Here is a 22,754-nt window from a genome sequence, read left to right on the forward strand (position 1 = left end):
CCTCATGGGCACGCGAAGGCTTTGCGTCTCAGAGATCGTCGTCCCCGTTCTTCCCCTTCAACCTTCTCTCTTCTCTCTCCGTAACTCCGGCCGTTCGTAAAACTCCGATGCCATCGCGATGACAGGAAACGAGTTCCGATTCTTCCTTTCTTGCGATATAAATCTTCCCGTGACCTTCCGGATTGAGAGATTGGAAGGGAACCTGCCGCAATCTTCAGCTTCATCCGGTAATTTTGCATCGATTCTTTCTATTCCTCTTTTCGTCCTCCTCTTTCTCTCTCTCTCTCACCTGGAATTAAGGTTATTGGAATATCTTGCTCATAACGTTTCTTTTTCTCAATAATTGGGGTTTGTGGGGGATTGTTACGTGTATGCGTGTTTTAGGTTTTGATTCTAATTCACTTGTTATAACGATTCTTTGGATCTTTTGGCCTTTTCTGGGTCCTAGGATGAACGGGATTTTGTTTTGTTGCTAAGTTGAAACCTTTTGTTTGATTCACTGGAGTTCACGTGTCTTTTTTTTTTTTTGGGTAGAGGAGTTCGCGCGTCTTTGATGTACTGAAATTCTTATCAAGTAGTTATTAATGCCTTTATTCTTTTTAGGATGTGCAGGAGTTGGTTTTATTGTCAAGTTGAAATCTTGATTTGCTGCAGTTAGCGTAATTTGTGCCTCTTTGATGTGCTGTAATTCTTAGTCACTTGTTACAGTTACGCTTAGTGAAATTCTTTTGAGAAATTTGATGTTGCTAGGATGAATGTAGCAGCGTTCACCAAACCGCTACCGGCAGTTGTACTGGCTGGTGACGACTCATTTGGTATGATATTGACATGAACCGTGCTGAAATGTGCGTACTGGAACCAAGGAGAGGGAGAGGGGGAAAACGAAGAAGGAGAGGAGAGAGGGGGGGGGGGGGGGGTGAGAGAGAGAGAGAAAGAGAGAGGTGGGGGGAGACTCGCCTGGCCGGGCGGCATCGTTGTCGTCATTGGACGTGGATAGGACACCATTGAACCCGTCCAGATCCAGAGGAGGAGGGCTTTGAGGCAGAGAGGCTGGAGGAGGAGGCGAGACAGTGAGAGAGAGGGCTTCGAGCTCTGGATCCAGTGACGAAGACTTCGAGCGAACCTTGACGAAGAGAGAGGACTCACCTGGAGAGAGCAAGAGGCCGAAGGAGGAGATTTTGTGAGGCTTCAAACACGAGGAAAGCTGGAGGGAAGAGACAAAGTGATAGGGGTGGTAGGGCTTATGTCTCGATTCGATGGGCCGAACAATGTTGGTAACTAACCGGTCCATTTCGATATGTCCCAACCGATTCGGCATGGTTCGCTCGACCCTAGAATGCAATTTTGTTTGATTGCCAGGTTGTAAACTTTTGTTTGATTTGCCATGGTTCATGTTGTTTGTGCCACTCTACTGCATTGTAATTCTTAATCACTTGTTGCAATGATGGATAAGAGAACCCTTCAGATGTTTTTAATCTTGTGAGGATGACTGAGATTTCATTTCACTGTTCAGTTGAAATCTTTTGTTTGCTTTATAATAATGCCCATGGTTGGCGACTCTTTCATGCATTTTAAGTAGAATATCAAGTGGACATGGTCTTCTGAGTGATGGAGTATTTTGTAGGTCAACATCCTTTGACTTGAATGGTTGGATAGTTTAGGAAAATAATTATATATGAGAGATGCAGTAGCAATAGAGTCCATGGCTCCATGCAACAGTTCTACATGGATTATATATATATATCGGTAGAGTGACAGAATCTAAATTTCAGTTTTAATGACTCTTGTTTTGTTAGCATAAAAGTTTTCTTGCTTTATGCTGGTTCACAGAACTTGACACATCAACTGAGAACAGAACTGCGGAGCTATATGTTGAATATGCCCTCTACATTGATGGGGCCCCCTTTGGGCTGTCGACCAAAACAAGGTTTTCCCACTCGTTATGACATTTGAGCAAGGCTTCTTTGGATATGTTATTTTATCATGACAATTATTGGGACTTGATATTAGGAGATTTGCTATTTTCTGACTTTCTTGAGGTCTTATAGATTCATATGATCTAACACTTGTACTCTTGCCAGGCTGGAATCTTCGGGATACCCATATTGTTGGAACGAGCTTATAACATTGAGTACCAAGTATCAGGACTTAACTTCTCAGGCACAACTTGCATTCACTGTAAGTTATTGGGATCATCTTTGGATGTTTCTATTATTTCTTTAGAAATGGGAAATCTTTAGTTTTTAATGCTGCATCTTGTTGTTTAGTTGTGAGAAACCAATTAATCATTTGAAGGATCTATGTAACTATAACCTGAATTTGGTTCATCTATAGAAAATTTATCATATAGAACTTCTGCCTGTAAATTCTAATACTGAAAACTGATGCACATTTTTCATAGTCCAGTCCAGCAACCAGAGACTATTTGTGCTGTTCCCCCTTTTTTATGTCTTAATTCTCTAAAATATGTGCCGTGAACTTATGATATGTATTCTAATGCAGACCTTCTATGAACAAAGAACTTTTACATTTGTTGGAACAACATTTCCAACAATTACACCCATTTTTATACTTGATTAAAGCATTTTTTATTGTCTTTACTAGAAAAAAATATCATGTAACACTCCTGCCGATAAATCTTGATGCTTTAAACTGATAAAACATTTTCTATTTCAGGTCATTTAACTATTAATTCTTGATATTATTTCATCTGCTTACATGCTTTGTTGTTTAAGTTTGTGCTTGAAAAGTTAATAATCAGATCTGTTAATTTATAGTAAAGATTAATGGAAGCTTTGTCAGAACAAAAAACTTTGTTGTTTGTGGAAACAACTTTTGCTGTAAGAATTGCCTTTCTAGCATTGTTTATTGTTTTGCAGCTGATTAAACAATGCGATGTATTTGAAAAGTTCTAGGAGGATAAACATAAGATTCATGCCTTGAGTTGATGCCTTGATGCCTTCAAGGTTCTTCATCCTCATACTGAATAGTGGGGCATGTTGGTATTGGAATAATATTAATAATTAACACTAATGTTGAGGGGCTAGCAACATGTAAGATACATCAAAGCATGCTTTTGATTGGATGACACTTACAGATGCAAACTTCATGATCCTGGGATAAAAAATCCTTGTCGTCAGCTCAGCAACTGTTGCTGTTAAAACATCTCTGCAATCCTTTGGTTTGTCCTGTCAGCAACCTTGACTTTTAAAAAAATACTATTTTGCTTCTTTTAAATTGTAAAGAAAAAGTTTTTCCCCCTTGATGTAGACTATGGCTGCAATCTTTTGCTAAAATAGTTCACTTTTATGATTGATAGAATATAGCTTCATTTTGCACCTCCGTTTATATATTTTTCTTTGGGCATTGTAGGTGTGGGATGTCTCATGCAGTAATAATGATGGTTTAGTTGGTGGAGCGACTGTTTTTCTTTTTAATAGCAAAAAGCAACTAAAAGCAGGAAGGAAAAAGCTTCGACTTTGGCCTGGAAAAGAAGCAGACGGAACAATCCCAACCACTACACCTGGAAAGGTTTATGAGAGGCTTTCATATGAATCCCTTGATTCATTTATTCATGACAATTGATGGCTAATTCCAAATTGTAACTGTCTTTCCTTATTGGTCTATTTATCTTGCAATAGTCGGTTCAAGAATAAATATGTTTGTAATTGTGTTAAAATCGACAGGTTCCTAAGTGTGAGCAAGGGGAGATAGAGCGTCTAGAGAGGCTTGTAAACAAGTATGAGAGGGGGCAGATACAGCATATCGATTGGCTGGACCGTCTCACATTCAAGGCTGTGGAGAAAATTAAGGAAAGAGAAAGCGGTAGATGTGACAATTCTCATCTCAGCCTTGTAGTCGACTTCTGTAGTTTTGAGCACAGAGTTGTTTTTCAGGTTAATTTACCTCTATCAAGAACTTTTTATGAGTTGCATCTGCTATATAAAATTTCATCAAAAAATAATTAATTCCCTTCATATATTTTAAGAGATCAGCTACTGACTCTGCACTAAAGGCGTAATATAGATGTTTTTTGTCGAGAGTAGTCTAGACTATTATATGCTTCAAGGTTGATAATCAGTCTTCGTTTGACCAGACCAAATAAGTTTCGTTTTCAGGAGTTTAAGTTGTTTTGCTCTAGTTTGGATTATTTGAGTTGAAAAAGCTATTAAGAAGCTCAGAAAAATGTCAGCTAAAATTAAAAAAATAAAAACAATGACGAAAAATAAGCTCAGTCAAAATGAATTGATCTTAATTCAAAATACATTGTACTGTTTAGAACTTCTACATGTATTATTTTAATAGTTTTGCTTTGAAAATCAAACATATAATGTTCAAAAACTTATATTTAGAGTTTACTAAATATTTAGCATGAAGAACCTATATACATTAAATGTGGCTTCAATTTTTAGTTTAGAATGAAACTGACATTGTTGACTTGAGATCGGCCATGGGTGTGCCACGACTAGTTTAAGCATTATATAAGGTAAAAATTGATACCGTCGAACATAAACTCTTTCCCTCTTATTGGTTGATGTCAATTCTTTATTTTCCCAATGCAACATGATATAACTCTGCATGACAATATCTTGCATTCTGTTTGATGCTTTGATGCATGTTGACGAGTGGTGAGGAGATAAGCAAGAAATGGGAAATTTAGAATGATGGATAGATCTTTTCTCATGATGTCTACCCATGAGTTCCAAGGAAGAGCTGATACTTGCTGAATTGAAAATTGTTAAAAAAAACTGAGAATTGATTAGTCCACACCTAAGTTGGTTCTTGGTTGGAATGAATACTTGCTTACCTAAATGAAGTTGATGTATTTGGCACTATTATTCAAGTGTACATATTTCTTTTAATTGTAACTTGATTTATTTCAATACTTTCATTAGATAATTGGTGCTTAAATTATTGACTATGCAGTTGGAAAGACTTTTCTAGTTTAAACAACTCCATTGTAACCAAGGTACGCGGTACCGACTGTACCGATGTACCGGTGGGCATCGGTACCGGTACGGTACCGAACCAAACCGAGCCGAACCGGTACTGTATCGATGGGGCTAAAAGCCAAAAAAAAAAATTGGAGCCGGTACGGACTGGTCGGTTCGGGCCGGTACCGGTTCGGCACGGGCCAGTACCGAGTCGGTACGCATCGGTACCGGTCGGTACGGGCTGGTACGCATCGGTACCGGTCGGTACGGGCCGGTACGGTTCGGTACCGAAATATATAGCTGTACCGTACCGGTAGGATCCGGTACTGGCCCGTACCGGCCGGTACCGGCAGACCATGATTGTAACTACTCTCAGCTACATATCAGTTGTGGCTTCATAAGGTTGTGGTGACATCTAATGATTAGTGAATATTTTGAATCACTCATTCTTCTCTATTATGGTTAAGCTTTTGATTTATTTCATGCCGACTCCATCTATGAGAAGGAGATTACAGTCTCTTAGTTAAAGCTGCTAAGTTGATATATGAATACAACTTCAATCTTACTGCTAATATTATTAACTTTTGTGTTTGATATGCAGGAGTCTGGAGCAAATTTTTATGCACCGTCTCCTGTATCATCGACAAATGAGGTTGTTACTGTATGGGATCCGGAAGTTGGTAGAACAAATCCTTCAGAACACAAGCAACTAAAACTTGCAAGGTGCTTGACTCGTGGGATAATCGATAGGGATCTAAAACCAAGTTCTAATGAAAGGAAGTGAGTTCAGAGTGCAATCTTTCCTTTCGTTGCATCTTGCAGTATTGATATATCTATACTAGCTACATGTTATTTTTTCTAATTTCCAAGTCAGACGCGTGTTTTTTTCTTTTCTATCCTTTTTTTTGTATCTTGTGGTACCTTATTAGTACAATACAAACCAGTAAAGTAGTATATTGTACCAATGTGTTGTACACATATTGGTGCCGGCACAACAAAAGTGAAATGCATACAGTTAGGTACTTAGGGGTGTAACGATACTGTTAGGTACAGTGTTACTGGTATGCAGTGTTATGTAAATCCTTTCTTCCCATTCTTCCCAACATTAATGTTAAGTTCAAAATGTAGCAAACCTGAATCTTAATTTAGTAGAGGTGTTTTTTTTTAAATGCAATAAGGGCATTTATGTTGATGAAGTGTACAATCTGTGTCATTTGGAGGATGAAACCTTAATTCATTTCTAACAATATGATTTATCAGTAAATTAGGCTAGCAATTTCTTAGGACAGCTTGGTTATCCCATAGTTATTGCGCCTTTATCTTAGTTACTTGCATAATTTTTTCCGCTCTAGTTTTAAGGCAAAAATTGCTTGGAGAACTGAGTATTTTAAAAGCATATGAGGAACTCTGAAAGTAAATAAATAATAATTAAAAAATGCTTGGATATTTATTGAATTGAGGAAGAGAGCAATTTTAAAGAAAAGGTTTCTGGGTTAGGGAGGATATCATGAAGCTTGTATGGTGATGTTTTATATCTTTTTTCTCTCCTTTTGTGTTCACCTTCTTGTTGACATTTTTAGATTGTTCATGCTTTTTTTTTTTAAATAACTAGTGGAAGTTATTTAAATGTAAGTAAATACCAAAATACTAAGTTGTCTGGATCTTCAAGGTATGTGGAGATACAAATTTCCAAAATGCTTCTGGATTAGGGAGGATATGATATAATATTTATGATGATGATTTGTGGGCATACACATGGACACACACATGCACATATTAATATCTCCCTCGGCATGCGGGCATTCACCTTATTCTTGATGTGATGACACCTTATTAGCTGAAATCTTGTACCAGGGTAACAAATCTATTTCAGAATCTTCCTGAAATCTTGAATTTGCACCTGTTTCCTAAGTGCATCCTTATAAAAGTGTTTCTAAAATATCCGCTTTCTTGAACCTGCACTAAAAGCATCTGCTCCCTCTTTGACTCTCGATTCTAGCAAGGGGCAACTAAGGATTACACCTGATGCTTCTTTAAGTGAGGGAGTTGTAGGCTTCTATTTTTGCTATTCTTTTTGGAGGCTCAAAAGTTTGTTCAAGATGACAAAATATATGTAGTCAATTATCAGGGCAAACTTGGTTCTATGATGCAAATTTGTCATGGGGACAAAATTCCATAATATAATTGCTGAAAATCTGGATATTTTAAGATGAAGAATCGAAATGATGCTTTGGAGGCACCATGATCCTTTTTCCGTTGTCTATGTTTAAGGTTAGAGTTAATTGCATGATATGTGGATATAGCGATATGTTTGCATGATTAATTCTTTGGTCGAGTTATCATTTTTTTTTTAATTGTAGATGCACATTCAGCATTCATTCCTTCATTACCTTTTAGATCTTTGCTTGGCCCATGCCCTATCACTTTGCAAAAGTCCACCTTGTGGGCACCAATCTGGGTGCACATCGGTGGCTATAAAGTTCTCTCTACTAAGGTCTGTTGTATCGGACCATACTATCACCATACTGTAGTTGTAAGGTACCAAGACTCGGCACACCCCTTGTACCAAGGTTCTATACCTAGATAGGCACAATATTGGTACTTTGTACAGGGTGTACTGATTGGCACTGGTACAAGGCGAGTCCGCATAAAAAAATGTTCATGCTTATGCATGCAATTTGCATTGTGCACAATATAAATAATAGTCCATATTGTCAATTGCATTACTTATATCTTTAATCACATTTGTTGCTTTCTATCTATTCTACATAACAAAACATTTGTCTTGTTGCTTGAAAACCATTCATTTTTTAAACACTTGGCTCATAGGTAAGAAGTTCCAAAATAATATGACATGACTTAGATGGTGGAGGGTGCTTTGACCATTGAGTCAAATAATCTGCCATGCATTTTGCGTGATGATATTATGTTAGTAGTCAACAACTATGCTAGAGGAAATAGGAATGTTGCATCTATCCCCCATACGTATTTAGATTACGTAGGGATGCATAACCTTGTTTATGTGCTTAGCTAATTTAATGTCTTCACACTGTTTTTTTAGTTAAAATTTATAATTTCAGGTCAATTCAGAGAATCCTTAAGTACCCTCCAACACGCACACTGAGTGGTGATGAGAGGCAGTTATTATGGAAATTTCGTTTCTCATTGATGTCAGAGAAGAGGGCCCTCACTAAGTTTCTCCGTTGTGTTGAATGGACTGATGTTCAGGTTGGTATTGTTATGAGAAGTCTTTCTTTCCTCCCTCCTCCTCATCCTCCTCCTCTTTATCTGTCTCAGTATTTCTCTGGAATTTATCAAAACTGAAAGAAAATGATTGGACAATACAGTATCGTCAAAAGTATTTATGGGTGACCAATAATCTTGCCGCATCTGATAATTTTTTTATCTGGTTTTTCCCACTCTTGTTAAAAATTCTATTATGTTAATGTTGTCCTTGAGTAGTTTACGTTAGCAAAAGCTTTATCCCTCGCCATTCTGAACCCCCTGCACTCCCACTGCTCCTCTGTGTGTGTGTGTGTGTGTGTGGGTCTGTTAACCTCATACAGAAATGTTAAATTTTCATGCAGAATTGCTTCCTTCTCCTCCTCCTCCATCAATATAGTTCCTTTCCCTTCTTCTTCCTCTCCATCAATAGTGTAGTTCCTTTTCTTTCCTCTCTTGCCATTGTTGATTTGACATTTTCTGGTTTTGCAACTTGATTTTGTTATATAGTCCACTCTCATCAAATAAGTTAATTCTTTGGAAAGATTATATGCACATGATATTTTTAGTAATTCTAGTATGTTATCTTGACATTATCATCTTGAAGTCAGTCATTTTGGTTAACTGAAGAAATACCGTTAGATCTCATTTTCTCCTAATATTTGGAAGATGGTTAGTTTCTACCCGTCTCAGTAATATTACTTTGGTATTTATCAAGGAAAAAAGAAAATGATTGGACAATGCAGTATTAAGTCAGGATAGTACTTATGGCAGACCAATTATCTTGCTTCATCTGATTATTTCCTTTATCTGGTTGTGCCATTCTTGTTAAATATTATACTATGTAAAAGTTGTCCTTAAGTAGTTTATGTGATCAAAAACTTTATCCTTTTCTAAAGCCCCTTTGTCTCCCTGCCTGTTAAACTCATATGGAATTGTCAATTGTCCTTTATCTTTGATTAGAAAAAAAATTATGTATATCGGGATACTTGTAGGTGCAATAGCGTACTTCTCATTTTTGTTATAAAAAAAAATGTGAATGGAAGAGAAAAAAAATGGAAAAAGTTGCTTAATACTTTTTGGAGTAGTAGTTACCAACTATCTTGCTTCCAATTTCATATTTTTTTCCTAAGAAAGTTGTAGTCTTATCTCTTGGCCGTGTCAGACATGTTAAGCACACACTTTTATCAATGTACACTTCATTGTTGAGGTGATGTGGCATGTGCTGTCAATTTTGTCCAAAACTTTAATTTATAGACACCGGGTACTAAGGTTGCCATTCCTCAAAATATATAGTGGGATCGGCTACAACATAAAGGCTTCATTTGTAATTGAATCTTTTACGTCTCTAATTATTGTAACTTGCTAAAATCCACCGTTTGGTTCCACGTAGTTTAATATCCAACTTTTAGTTGCAACTACCGTTTTTTGTCCAAATGCGGCATTTATGGCCAAAATGACCATAAGTCAAACTATAGTTATTAAACATGTGAGACAAGCGACTTCAAAGTAATGAGCATTAGCTTTTGTATAATTTATAGTATATTAGATTACATAATATAATAATATTATCATAATATTACAACATTATTAACATAATATTTTATGATATTAAATAATATTATTACTTATAAAAAATCTGTATACATAATAGGTATAATGTGTTAGATATCTTCAATACATAGATAATATCATAATGTTAGTGAAATATGTATCACATTGGTATTATATTATATTATTACACTATATCATTAAATATATCATATTATTATTCTTGAAATGAACATAATTGTTTATAATTATGAACAAGATAAATATTATAATATTATTTTAACAAATAATTGGTATAGTACTATAATACCGTGTTAGATCATTATTTATGGAATATCATAATAATTCTATATTCTAATATTACATTTTATTTCAGATATATCTTTGCCTCAGTTTCATTACCTTCCTATTTTGAGTTAACATCAACAACTTCTGTAAGCCTTGTAATTTGACACATTCCCTTTGTCTTCTCAACTAGACTTTTTAATACCTTTTCTGTCATCCTTTTGGAATTTACGAAACTTTCCATGTTCGATGGGTAATAGAGTCCTGTTTGGTATTTTAGGTTAAGATTTGATAGCCTTTTTCAGAGGTTGGAAGTTTGTTAGCTTGCAGACCAAATCTCCATTGCTTTATGTTTGGAATATATTTGTTCTTGCAATATTTCTTTGCTAGTTTGATTCATGCTAAAATTTTGTATAGGAAGCAAAGCAAGCAATTGATTTGATGGGGAGGTGGGAAACCGTTGATGTAGCTGATGCATTGGAACTTTTGTCTTCGGTTTTTGAGAGTGAAGAAGTGAGTATAAGAATATTTTTGTATATTACTGTACATGCTTATGTGTTTTCTACGTGAATGGCGTATGCTAGATTTGTAATGGTATCATATAATCTAATAGGTAGGAATCAGTAACCTGGAGTAGCATGGTGCCGATGGTAAAGATGATATTTAAACTTTGTTAATATAATGCCCTTGTAGATTATATTATTTTTATCAGACATGGACTAGGCTGGCTGATTTTCAACCAGTAAACTGGCTCCCAGGCAAGCCTGGTTACATGGGCTTAAAACCTGTTCTAAGCCAATCAAATTGGCCAATTTTTCTCTGAACTGACATCCCAGAAAGGTTTCAGTGAACCATCCAATAGATTCTGTAATACAAATTCCATTCGTATTGACTATTGTAAGAGGATAAATATTACTAACTATGACCATAAGTTTACAAGTTAACATGATCTGATCTTATAGTGATTAACAATTTGTTCATTCATGGTCAACAGTCGAAATTCTTTGGACTCGCTCTTGGAAAACTGGTACATATCTTGGTTTGACCTGCTAATTTTTAATATGGGCTTGTTCATTTTATTCATCCACGGTTCACCAATCTTTTTTTACCTATACTCGACTTGGCTATCTGAATTCTTGTTTGCCCTCTCTTTGGATAAACAAATCCGGAGATTTTTTTCACAGGTAAAGGTGTCATAATAATTGAAAAATGCATACTTATATTGGTACCCTGCTAATTCCTATTCCCGAAAGACAAATAATACCTTAGCAATTCATCCTGATGGATCATGTATTCCATTTGCTGATACAAAATTTTTGTTCTAAAATTCATCATTTTATAATTGTCTCCTGTTGTAATTTGCTCCAACCAGGTTCGTGCATATGCTGTAAGCGTTCTCGAAAGGGCTGATGATGAAGAGCTTCAGTGTTATTTACTTCAGCTGGTGCAAGCTCTTCGGTTTGAAAGATCTGATAAATCTCGCTTGTCATTTTTTCTTGTTCAACGATGTACATAGTTCTCCCTATTGAAAATGATTAAATAGCTTCCACTTAATGCTAAGACTAATTTCCTTCTGTAATTTGATACGAGCTTATTTACCTTACCATCATTAATGCTATCATCTTAGTACTGCTAATGAATATTCTGCTAAGGTAAGTTCTAAGATGAGTTCCTGTTCATATTTTGTCATCAGGGCCTGCTAACTGGACACAAAATTAATGGTTTGTGTTGGACATAACCGGGTTAAGATGAGTTCTTGTTCATATTTTGTCATTAGGACCCACTAACTGGACACACAATTAATGGGTTTGTGTTGAACATAACTGGGTTTAGGTCTTAAGTCGTTTAACGCAGTTGTTCGTTAAATGAGTTAAGCTCAGGTTTTAGAGGCTGGACACACTTTACCCAATTTGACCTGTTTAATAATTGAGTGGGGTTGACACAATTATGATCTGAGCCTGAAAATGAGCCATTGTTAATCTGTTTTAACTTTTTGTAGATAAATATGTTTAAGTTACTGCTTATTACATTGATTTATAGGCCAACTGGGTCAGTATGGGGCTAATTATGTTAACCTGAGTTTAAATGTGTCTTCTTTCACCCAGCCTGACCCAACCTGTCTATCAAAGGCTTAAACAAGTTGGGTCAGGTTCCAAGTTTAATAAACAGTATCAGATTGAGGTTTGAATTTTTGACCTATTAATTAAGCTGGTCAAGTTCAGGTTGGTAAGTTTCTTAGAGTGCCTAGGCCTTAATCTGACATGAACCTGATCAAATTTGACCCATTGCCACCCCTAATATTTTTGGTTATTTGGTCATCTCATGTCAAGATATATTGCTATGTTAAGGATGATCTATTTTCAACTATATGGTGGTATTTTGCCTATTATCGTGTTCGAGAATATTGATTATTAGTATGGGTGAATGCACCCATTCTTTCTGTTTGTTTCTAAGAAAATAAGAGTTTTATAAATGCAAGCAGCACACCATGGCATTATTTTGTGGGAATCAACATTTGCTGTTGGTATTTATTTTAAGGCCTAGTACATTAAAATAAAATGTCTTTACAAATCACTTTCAGAACTTTGATTGAAGCTTTCTTCCAAGTTACCTTACTTTTCGACAATAGGATGTCTCTCTACCTCTCTATGGAGTCAATCCTCAATTCAGCATGTATTCAAGACGACTCCTTGCCGATGTTGTCATTGGTCCACATTGCTTCTATCTTAACCATCTAAAACAGTTTCATCTCACTAAATTTTCCATCGATCCAACACTTGAAAATTTGTGTTAACTCTATGCCTTATGGTTTCATCACATGCCAAACCCAGTATTCGTACTTTCTTTGCAATCGTAGTGTGTTCACAGGCCTTTTCAACGGGTTTTTGACTTGATCTGACCTTAGAATACTCACTAGTAGATGCATGTAATTTTTATTTGTATTCTTCCCAAGTATCAAACTTAGGTAATCTTAAGGATTGTTTCATATCTGCATGAGGTCTAATCTTGTAACTTTGTAAGGTAGTTATCTAAACTTGCCATCGGGCCTTCTACATTTACTGGAAGGTCCCATGTATTGTATAGGGTTGCCTTTGGCATGAGGTTCACACCAAGCTAAATAGGGTTCTCATAAAGATGGCAGTCACAAAGTATTCTTGAACTTTGATGGATTATTCTTTAATCCACAAAGACTGGTCCATAGCAATTGGATAACGCTTGTTGATCAAGTTAATTTTGAAGAACATTTTGTAGTTTCTGCATTCAGATTGCTTTTATTGTTTTGGCGTTGGTGGGACTTCTGACTTTCTTTTGTTTCTAATGGTTGTGCTTTGTCCATTTTGGCTTATCGTCCATTTTTTCCAGAAATGGTACCTCCTTCTTTTTAGGGGAAATTTTATTATCAACATAGGTTTTAAATTCCTCCTAGAAGCCATTTTGTTGATTTTGCTTGAATATCATCAGTTTCCAATTTTCTTCTTACTTACACTTATTTTGTTGGTGAAAAAACATGTTGCACATCTGCAATTTTGTTGTTCTGTGTTTAACATTTTTATACATAAATTTTGATTTTATTATGAATATGCTTAGGTCAAGAAGCAACTTGATATTCATGAGTAAATTCAATTTCTTTTCTTTTTTGTGAATATAAAATGGTGGATAAAGAAATTTACATCATTTTACCCTAATCGATTGATTTTTCAAATTTTGCAGCATTATCAAATATCGAGATAGCTAGCTTCCTTCGCTGGTATGTTGCAGTGGAGCTTCATGATCTAACATATGCAAAGCGTTTTTATTGCACCTATGACATGCTAGAAGATAGCATGGTGAAAGTATGTCCTTGTTTACCTAAATGCCATTTTTATGTTAATTGTTTACCACTTTGTTGAATTAGATGTGATGTGAGTATGTGACTTTGATATACATGGGGCATTGTTGTGTTCTTAATGTATATTGACTCTCTTTGCTTGGATAACTTATTTACTGATGATGCTATTGATTTGTAAGAAATATTTGATTTTCTTGCAATTGCTTTCACAAAAGTTATTTAATTGCAATTTGTTCCATCAACTACTAGTCTACAACCAAGGTCCAAAGTACCGGAGCCGACACTTGTGTCGGTAGGCTGGTGGTATGGTACAGTACGGTACCGACAGAGAAAAATCGGTGAGGGAGGGGGAGATGGAGAAGGAGAGGGAGGAAGAGAGGGAGGGAAGGAGAGGGAGCGGGTGGTCCAAAGCTCTCTCTCCCTTCCTCTCTCTCTCTCTCTCTCTCTCTCTCTCTCTCCCCCTCTCTCTCCTTCCTCTCCGCCTTCCTTATGGTTTGTTGAACTAAGGGACAGAGCGTGCCGATCCGTGCCCGGTACGGCTCAGTATGCTCCAAATGGAGCAGTTTGGGATGGTACCACCGATCTTGGCTGCAACTTTGGTGAATTGTCCTAAGAATATTTATGTAGTCTTGGATTTATGATTTGCCTGTCAAAATTATCATGCATTAGGGTGATGCAATGTAGTTCCCGCTACTTTTAAGTGGATGATGTAGCTTTTGACCCCTATGGACCTTAGTTCACTAGAATTTGTTCTGATTATTACATCTGAAATGTTAGTCATAGAGCTCAATGAAATGCTTCCAGTCCTTATCTCCAAGTTCAGCTTAGGGTATATGTGGAGAGGCTAGAAAAGGTGCTATGGGAAACCCTACACAATAAACACAAATGGAATATTCCTTTTTCTCTAGATTCAACTAGGGGTGCATGTGGAGGGGCTAGAAAAAGGCATAAGAGAATCCCTGTGCAACAAACACAAATGCATTTTGGTCCAGTACTACAGGAAATACGCTCAAGGCATGAAGCTTATTTTAATTGTGACAAGTTAGGAACTGATGGATGAGGAGCTTGATCATGTGTGGTGATGGTGGTCCTATTTTGCCATCATTTTATTAGGGTTTTCTTCATAGAAATCCTTCATAATTGATGATATCTTGATTTTCCAAACATCTGATGTTTTGGTTACCTGATTCCATTTATGCATCCATAAGTTACCATAACGTTGCTTATAAAAGAGCCTTGGCTTGCTTGTGGTGCATAGTGCTCAATAGTCAATAGTGTAAACCACCCGGGCGAGAGTATATGGAACTATGTCCAGCTATAATTTGATTGCATAACAAGTGCATGAGTTGGAATATCATGCCAGTTTATCTACAATATGCACCACATTAAGCAAGTTTCAAATAATGGTATATGTAGCCTATCTTTTGGTATTCAGCATGAAGAAACTGAGGTAAGAGCAAGAAATGTACTCTGGAGTGTTTTGTGACTGTCAAAGTGAAATTTGATGATTGAGAGTGGGATGTTCTTTTATTAATTTGGTAACAGCCATGTTCATATTCTCTCTCTTTCTGAGTTATCTTGTTGGTTTCCAATGTTGCAAATAGTCTTGATGGTTTTACTCCCCTAGAAGAGGTTAGTCATATAGCAATTTATCTGTCTAAATCTTTGATATATTTCCTATCAAGAGTGATGCAGTTTAACCACAACTATGGCCAGTTTTTCTGTAAAAATATCTGCTTGAATTTTCAATTCTTGAATGTGAAACTTACTTTGTATGATTTTTCTCCTGGTCAGATGGAGGCTGCTGCCAATGGAGATGATGATGGGTTTAAGTTGTGGCAAAGTTTAGTGCGTCAGACAGAATTGACAGCTCAGTTGTGTTCTATTATGAGAGATGTAAGAAATGTGCGTGGTGGAACACAAAAGAAAATTGAAAAATTAAGGCAACTTCTTTCTGGACTTCTTAGTGAACTTACCTACTTTGAAGAGGTACTTGTTTTGTCTGATATCCATCATCAGCGTTGTCGCAAGTTGGTGGCTATATTGCTAGCCTTTTTATCATAATTAATTTGTATCTTCTACTTAGTTGTCTATGTTCCCTTTTTCTTGATTTGAATGTTTTCTGTTTATTTTATCTCAGCCAATTCGATCACCTCTAGTACCTCGTGTACTCATAACCGGGATTGTGCCATCAGAGTCATCAATCTTTAAAAGTGCATTGCATCCTCTTCGTCTAACATTTCGAACAGCAAGTGGTGGGACTTGTAAATTGATCTTTAAGAAGGGAGATGACCTCCGACAGGATCAGTTGGTATGTGCTGAAATATTAATGTTACAAAATGGTCAGCCTGAAGCTGTTGCTTTTCAGATTTATATGTAGTTTGATTGTTCCAACTATCATGCTACTCTTGTTTGATCTATATCAATGAGATTTGAGGCTGTCAGATGTATTCCACAGGGTGCTAGAGTTTATTTTAGTTACAACTTGTGCACGAAACTTGTTTTATTGCTTCAATGATTTCTGGCTGCAGAGTATCCAGTCTATGATGTGGGTACTTTATATGATCTATTTGATGTGCCAGGATCTTATTACAAATAGCAATTTCTTGATAGGCATACTAAATTGCTACTGTAATGAACACCTTGCATTGTCACATGGTCTTTGTAAGCACTTACATTCTAAATGGTATGGATTCATAAGCTGTTAACTTTGTGGCTGTAACAATGCCGCTCCTTGCTTCCTTCACTTTTCTCATGCATTTGTTGCATAATTAACACATTCATATTCATGTCACATTGGTTGTGTTGTGGGAGAAATTATTATTTAGTTTGTGAGGCTGATTAAGCTCTGTTTCTGTAGGTCATTCAAATGGTTACTCTTATGGATCGGTTGCTTAAACTGGAGAATCTTGACTTGCATTTAACTCCATATAGAGTGCTTGCTACTGGGCAAGATGAAGGAATGATGGAATTTATTCCTTCCAGCTCTCTAGCACAGGTAACTGCGAAATCCTTGCTGGATGATAGCTGATTGCCATGGCAACTTGTCATTTACATGGTCTTGGAAAATTCTATGGCTAACAGCTCCACATTGTGAGTAACAATTTTGAGCCTATGCTCTTTGATTTTATGCATGAAAACTTGTCAGTTGCGCAGACAAAATTTAAGACTGTGACAGCTGTACCTTTTTTGTCATCTGGGTGTCATGGGTTCGAGATATAGAACAGCCTCTCCGCACACGGGATATGGCTGCCTAAATCTGATCCTCACCAGACCGTACAGTGGTAGGAGCCTCATGCACTGGGATGTCCCCTCTTTTTCTTTTTTCCCCTTCAGCTCTACCTGTTGAGCAATACTTGTTATAGCCTAGTACCCAATTTAGGATAATTAGAGTCTAGCTGTACAAGACAGCGGTCCAGTTGGCTTATACAACTTGATCAGTAGATTGGTAAGATAATTTTCATATAGATTCATGTTTAACTTTATTATGTGCCCTTTTCCAAAACAAGAGTGTCTTTTAACCTTTAATAAAATGATTATTCTGCTGCTTCTGTGATGTTACTCCTGTCATTGACCAGTAAATTATTGTTTCAGATCCTATCAGAGCACCGTAGTATTGTGAACTATCTGCAGAAGTTCCATCCTGATGAAGATGGACCATTTGGTATTACTGCCCAATGTCTTGAAACATTTATAAAGAGCTGTGCTGGCTACTCTGTTATCACATACATATTGGGAATAGGAGACAGGTAGGGCTTCTATTTTCTATCTGTAGTGTTCCATATTTCCATGTTCTAGTTAACATTCATTTTCCATTAATCGTACTGGCAGGAATCTACCACTTATAATGAAGGACTTGCAACTTCATGTGTAATATGTGGTAATAGAAAAAGCATGACAGAATGTGCAACTCCAGGCACTACAGAACTATTTTTTCTTGTAGTTTATGAATTTTGAATGCCAAAGGTGCCTATTTATGATAACCTAGGCACAGACATCAACTACCTGGGCCTTGTCTTTGTGAATCCTTGCAGGCCAAGGACTTCTTTAAGGGGTTACACTTGTTGTCAATGCAAACTTCCCAAATTCTTCCTGAAGTATCATTTAAGTGATGTTATGTGTTCCCAATATTTTCTTAACCTTTTTATGGAAATACAAAATTTTCTCCTTATTGGAGCCCTCTTAGATTTTGTTGCACATTCCTGTACCATCCAAGTTGGTTCTTCATTAATTCATCATCTTTTAGTGCAATTCTTAAGCTCTTTCCTTACTGTAACCATCTCAATTTTACCATACACGTTCCTTAACATTTTCATCTTTGCATACTTAGACCTTTTTGGTAACATTGTAAAGTATAAACTGTGACATTGCCTAGGTGTTGCATAAAAGATCCCATGACTCTCAAAAACCTATCTTGTTTCGCCTAATACTCAAGATCACCTCTGCACTTTCTAATGCCAGCTCTAAGCTTGTCAGATATGCCTGAACCTCCAAACCTTTCCTCCATAGTTTTTAAATTAGCATATATTCTTGTCTTATCATCAATCTGTGTTATGGAATTGGTGTATGAGATGCGGCGGCATGGAACCTTCTCCCAAATATCAGAAGTTACTTGTGTCAAGTTGGAAGAGAGACAGGCTTAGTACCAACCCTGGGTGTAGGTGTATTTTAAATGCAAATTCATTTGTCTTTTCTGCCATCACAACTATTTCTAACACACAGCAAAATTGAATACATGGCCTTGCTGCAATATCATATGCTTTCCAAATTAATTGAAAACTGGCGTATGAGATGTGGCATGGTACCTTCTCTCAAATATCGGAAGTTACTTATGACGAGTGCAAAGACAGACAGACTTAGTACCAACTCTGGGTGTATGCAGCCTTTTTTTTTCTCAAAAAATAGTTTGGCTTTTGTAATGGATACCTGCAACCATTCGACATCTTCCTTTACTTCAAAGTTCTCTTAGTTAAGCTTGTTGATCACATTAACCCAGTTTCTCATGATATACGAGTTTCTTGTTGAGATCTTTTTCTCGCGCTATATCCTTTTTTCAACTTGGATCCCTTTGAATAAATTTATTATCCTGATACTGCTCTTGCCATCTTTCTTTGTAGATCTGTTGCTGTACATTAGGTAGTATTGCATGTCTTAAATTTCTGGAAGATATTGAAGTGAATCATGAATCTTGGTTTGCAGGCATCTGGATAACCTTCTTCTTAGAGATGATGGTCGCCTATTCCATGTTGATTTTGGCTTCATCTTGGGTCGTGATCCCAAGCCATTTCCTCCTCCTATGAAACTTTGCAAAGAAATGGTTGAGGCCATGGGTGGAGCAGAAAGGTATATTATTTACTATATGACTTTCATGATAATTATGATTCACATTTAGAGCTTCCACATTCAATATATGCTTCTTTCAACTTTTTCAGTGCTTTTTTTGTCTAGTTTGGAAGGCCTCATTAATATCATCGGCAAGTTGGATCCATCCCATTATTATTGCATTCACTTTGATTAACACCTAAGAGTTCTATAGTATATTTAGAGAGTTCTATATGGATTAGAAAGACCAGAACCTCTATCCTGACTGATAGGAGTGATGTTAGTTAGCAACTTGGCATTCACACTTTAATTGAATATATTATGTCTCATGTTTGTTGATTTGAGGAAACATGAGAACTGCCAAACTATCATTAGTAGTAGATGTAAAGGTGGGTCAAAGAGATCTTCATTGGGAGAGAGATGAAACCTGGACTGGATCCATTTTCTTGATTAGAGGGAGGTTCTGGTGAGCTCAGTGATATTGGAGTATGCCAAGTAACAAAGAGATTTTCTAAAGATGGAGATCAACAGCTATATTGATCAAGAAAACAAGAGCAGAAAACAATTAATAATTTACAGTAGCTCAAGTGTGTTGTTGAGTATAGCTGGTACTTCAGCATGCTGATGAGCTAGATTTAGATAACCTCTTTGTATATGGTAGTGAGGGGATACCCTATCTCGGAAACCTAAAATTTTATTTTTTTTCTTGCAAATTGTCAGATTTCTTGAAAAATGATATTGAAATTCAGTAAGACTCCTTGAGTTTTTTTGCACCTCAAGCTGTGTTTCCAAGAATCCGTGGCGAGATGCTTTCATATCCACTGGCAGTGTTTCAGGTTATCTATCATATTAGTGTATTATAATCATTTCATATGATTATATGATGTGGATGTGCTAGTGTGGAATGAAGAGCCTAGCATGGTTGCTGAAGTACATAGAGCATGTGATCTGAGTTTAATTTTTTTTATTTGGATTGAGGCCCATGCTTAAACTTTTTTTTTTCTGAAATTTATGATACAAACTGACCGCATCATAATTCTGCTGGTGTTTCCACTGCAGTCAGTATTATACGAGGTTCAAATCTTATTGTTGTGAAGCATACAACATTCTGCGGAAGTCCAGCAACCTTATACTGAATCTCTTTCATTTAATGGCCGGTTCTAACATACCTGATATAGCTTCTGACCCTGAAAAGGGCATTCTCAAGGTATTCCTTCTGTTTATTTTTCCATTCAAGATAGTAGAACAGTTAATGCTATAGATTGATCAGGTGAAAATGAAACTTGTATGTGACTAGCTTCAAGAGAAATTCCAGTTGGATTTGGACGACGAGGATTCCATACATTTCTTCCAGGATCTCATCAATGACAGTGTTAGTGCATTGTTTCCTCAAATGGTTGAGACCATTCATCGATGGGCTCAGTATTGGCGTTGATTTCAGTATTCTCCATGGGTGGACTAACTTTTATGGATGATTCAGGAGCAAGGTAAGTTCAATTAATTGATCCTGTGCCTTTATCTAATTTCTTTTCTTTCCTTTTTTTTTTCGTTTTTATGTAGAGATGGGGGAACCCATCAACCAGTCCTTTTGATTTATTTGTGTTTCGTGCTGGTCATTTGGTAGTATGCTAATGTCTTTGTTATGTTGGATATATTTCTATTACTGTTTCAAGGCATTTCTCATAACTTAAGACTTTTCGTTTGTTTTATCAGATCTGGGTCGCATGGAGCTTTTAGGCAACTTTTGCTCAAATCTGTATATGTTGTACATGTTTTCTAGAGTTGGTAGGTAGCAACGATGCATTGTGTCAATGGTTTAGGCATCCCCTTGTATGCTAGTATAATCCACTGTTTTTCTATTCTAAAAATATTTGGCTTTGTTAAGCTCATGGCATAATCTTTTCATTGCATTGTTATATTCCTGAGAGAAAGGAAGGGATATGCACCCGCCCTATAATTGTCTAGGTCCAATACTTGGACATACACCACACAGAATTCGAGCCTAGAACTTTGGTTGCTAAGCAGAGAGCTATGATCATTAGAGCGAGCCTTTCATATTGGTTATTCTTGAGCCTATTTGACGCATTTCTATTGGTGCGGTGGAGCCAAGATTATTGTAATGGAGATGGGAGAACTTCCCGTGTCTCTATAATTTGTTGAGTTGACTCTCAAGATTTCCAGGTAAATCTCACTTCTCACGTGTGTTATATGTTAGATGTTATGTACTATATGTATTGAAAAAGAAAATTGGGAGAAATAATGGCACTTGGCATCTCTCTCTCCCTCTCTCTCTCTCTCTCTCACACACACACACACACACACACACACACACTTTGTGGTATCCATGGTCGCACCCGAAGATGAAAGCCCCTCTCTATATCACCTAATTTCCTGTTCCAATCATTCTATTAGATGATAGTTTTGTTTTTTTTTTTGTTAGTAATTTTGTATGTTATATCCTCAAAAGATAAATTTATGGATCATTTTTATGTACTATGAGTTTGCTTTGGTAAGAAATAGAAATTTTATAGTGGAAGGGTGTTAGGAAAATAGAAGGGTAAGATATAAGGTAGCATGGATCTAGATTGTGAGGAAAGATACAAAAATGCTTGGAATATTATTAGCGATAGTTATGGTCTTTATGTACTCTAATTCTCTAATCCAGTATCTTGAATATGCAGTGTTTCCGCTTGATCTGATCTGGGCGCCCATGATACTTTTGGATTCCCATCTCCGGTGGATCGAGTTCATCCTCCAAAACCTTCTCTATGCCTTCCTCAATCACTTCATCAGAGAGATGTTTTTAACATGATGATAGGGTGACGAACAGAATATTGCATTGTCAGGACATGTTAATATTATTGATATGGAGCACAAACTGATAGAAGTTAACAGTCAGTAGCAGAGGCACAATGTTTCTCTAATGTTCCATGTTAGATAATATATCCGCTTTGTGAGCCTTTCTTTATGCTTCCTTATGGAACTATATTGAGCTGCAGGAGATGTTTCAGTGCTAATGAGAACTATGGCAGCATTTGTACATTTATACCATGCAATGAGAAGGAGATGTTTCAGTGCTAATGAGAACTATGGCAGCATTTGTACATTTATACCATGCAATGAGAAGTATTAAATTAAATAAGAGAGAGAGAGAGAGAGAGAGGAATTTGTGTCTCTTGTGATGGAGCTCGAGATGGCATCTACGGCATTGGCAGTCAGGGATAAGTAAAATTCCCGTGCTCTGCTTCCTCTTATACTTCTAGTAGGAGGTAGGGATAAGTAAAATTTATAGTTGCAGTAAATATTAGATAATGTGCGCAAAATAGAACTACAATTAATATATCTTTTTTACACACAAATAGCTCTATTTTAATTTTTTTACTTTGCTTGAGGAGTGTGCAAATAATTTAATTTAAATAGGAAATAAAAGGTAATGAATAAGTGAAATAAGTAATGCAATATCAAAGACGATTAATTTTGATAGGGCCATGTGTAGTATATTTCTAATATACTATACGTGATTAGCAAATGTAAGTAATGGTCTCAATTAAAGCTAGATTCTCTAGTACGGGTCTTTTTTACAGGTGGTGTTGAGATAGCTCCCTGCGAAG

General features: G+C 36.5%; 1 protein-coding gene across 3 annotated transcripts; it reads left to right on the forward strand.

The window, feature by feature from the left end:
- On the forward strand, positions 1-22,224 carry LOC103711530 (phosphatidylinositol 3-kinase, root isoform-like). Of its 3 annotated transcripts, XM_026806388.2 has the most exons (19): positions 1-227; positions 1,831-1,927; positions 2,082-2,178; positions 3,373-3,531; positions 3,687-3,896; positions 5,536-5,714; positions 8,015-8,162; positions 10,410-10,505; positions 11,365-11,500; positions 13,704-13,825; positions 15,616-15,810; positions 15,962-16,132; positions 16,682-16,819; positions 17,416-17,570; positions 19,021-19,164; positions 20,203-20,350; positions 20,441-20,630; positions 20,857-21,324; positions 21,825-22,224. In XM_026806388.2, exons 1-17 carry the CDS (start codon positions 119-121, stop codon positions 20,576-20,578), a joined length of 2,442 nt encoding a protein of 813 aa, XP_026662189.1. In that variant the 5' UTR covers positions 1-118; the 3' UTR covers positions 20,579-20,630; positions 20,857-21,324; positions 21,825-22,224. The 3 variants fall into 3 exon arrangements, with proteins under 3 accessions (XP_026662189.1, XP_017699412.1, XP_008795925.1); XM_017843923.3 differs by having other exon boundaries at positions 20,857-22,224; XM_008797703.3 differs by lacking the exon at positions 20,857-21,324.
- The last annotated feature ends 530 nt before the right edge of the window (positions 22,225-22,754 follow it).

This window comes from Phoenix dactylifera, chromosome 15 (assembly GCF_009389715.1).
Source record: "Phoenix dactylifera cultivar Barhee BC4 chromosome 15, palm_55x_up_171113_PBpolish2nd_filt_p, whole genome shotgun sequence".
Classification (NCBI taxonomy): Eukaryota; Viridiplantae; Streptophyta; class Magnoliopsida; order Arecales; family Arecaceae; genus Phoenix; species Phoenix dactylifera.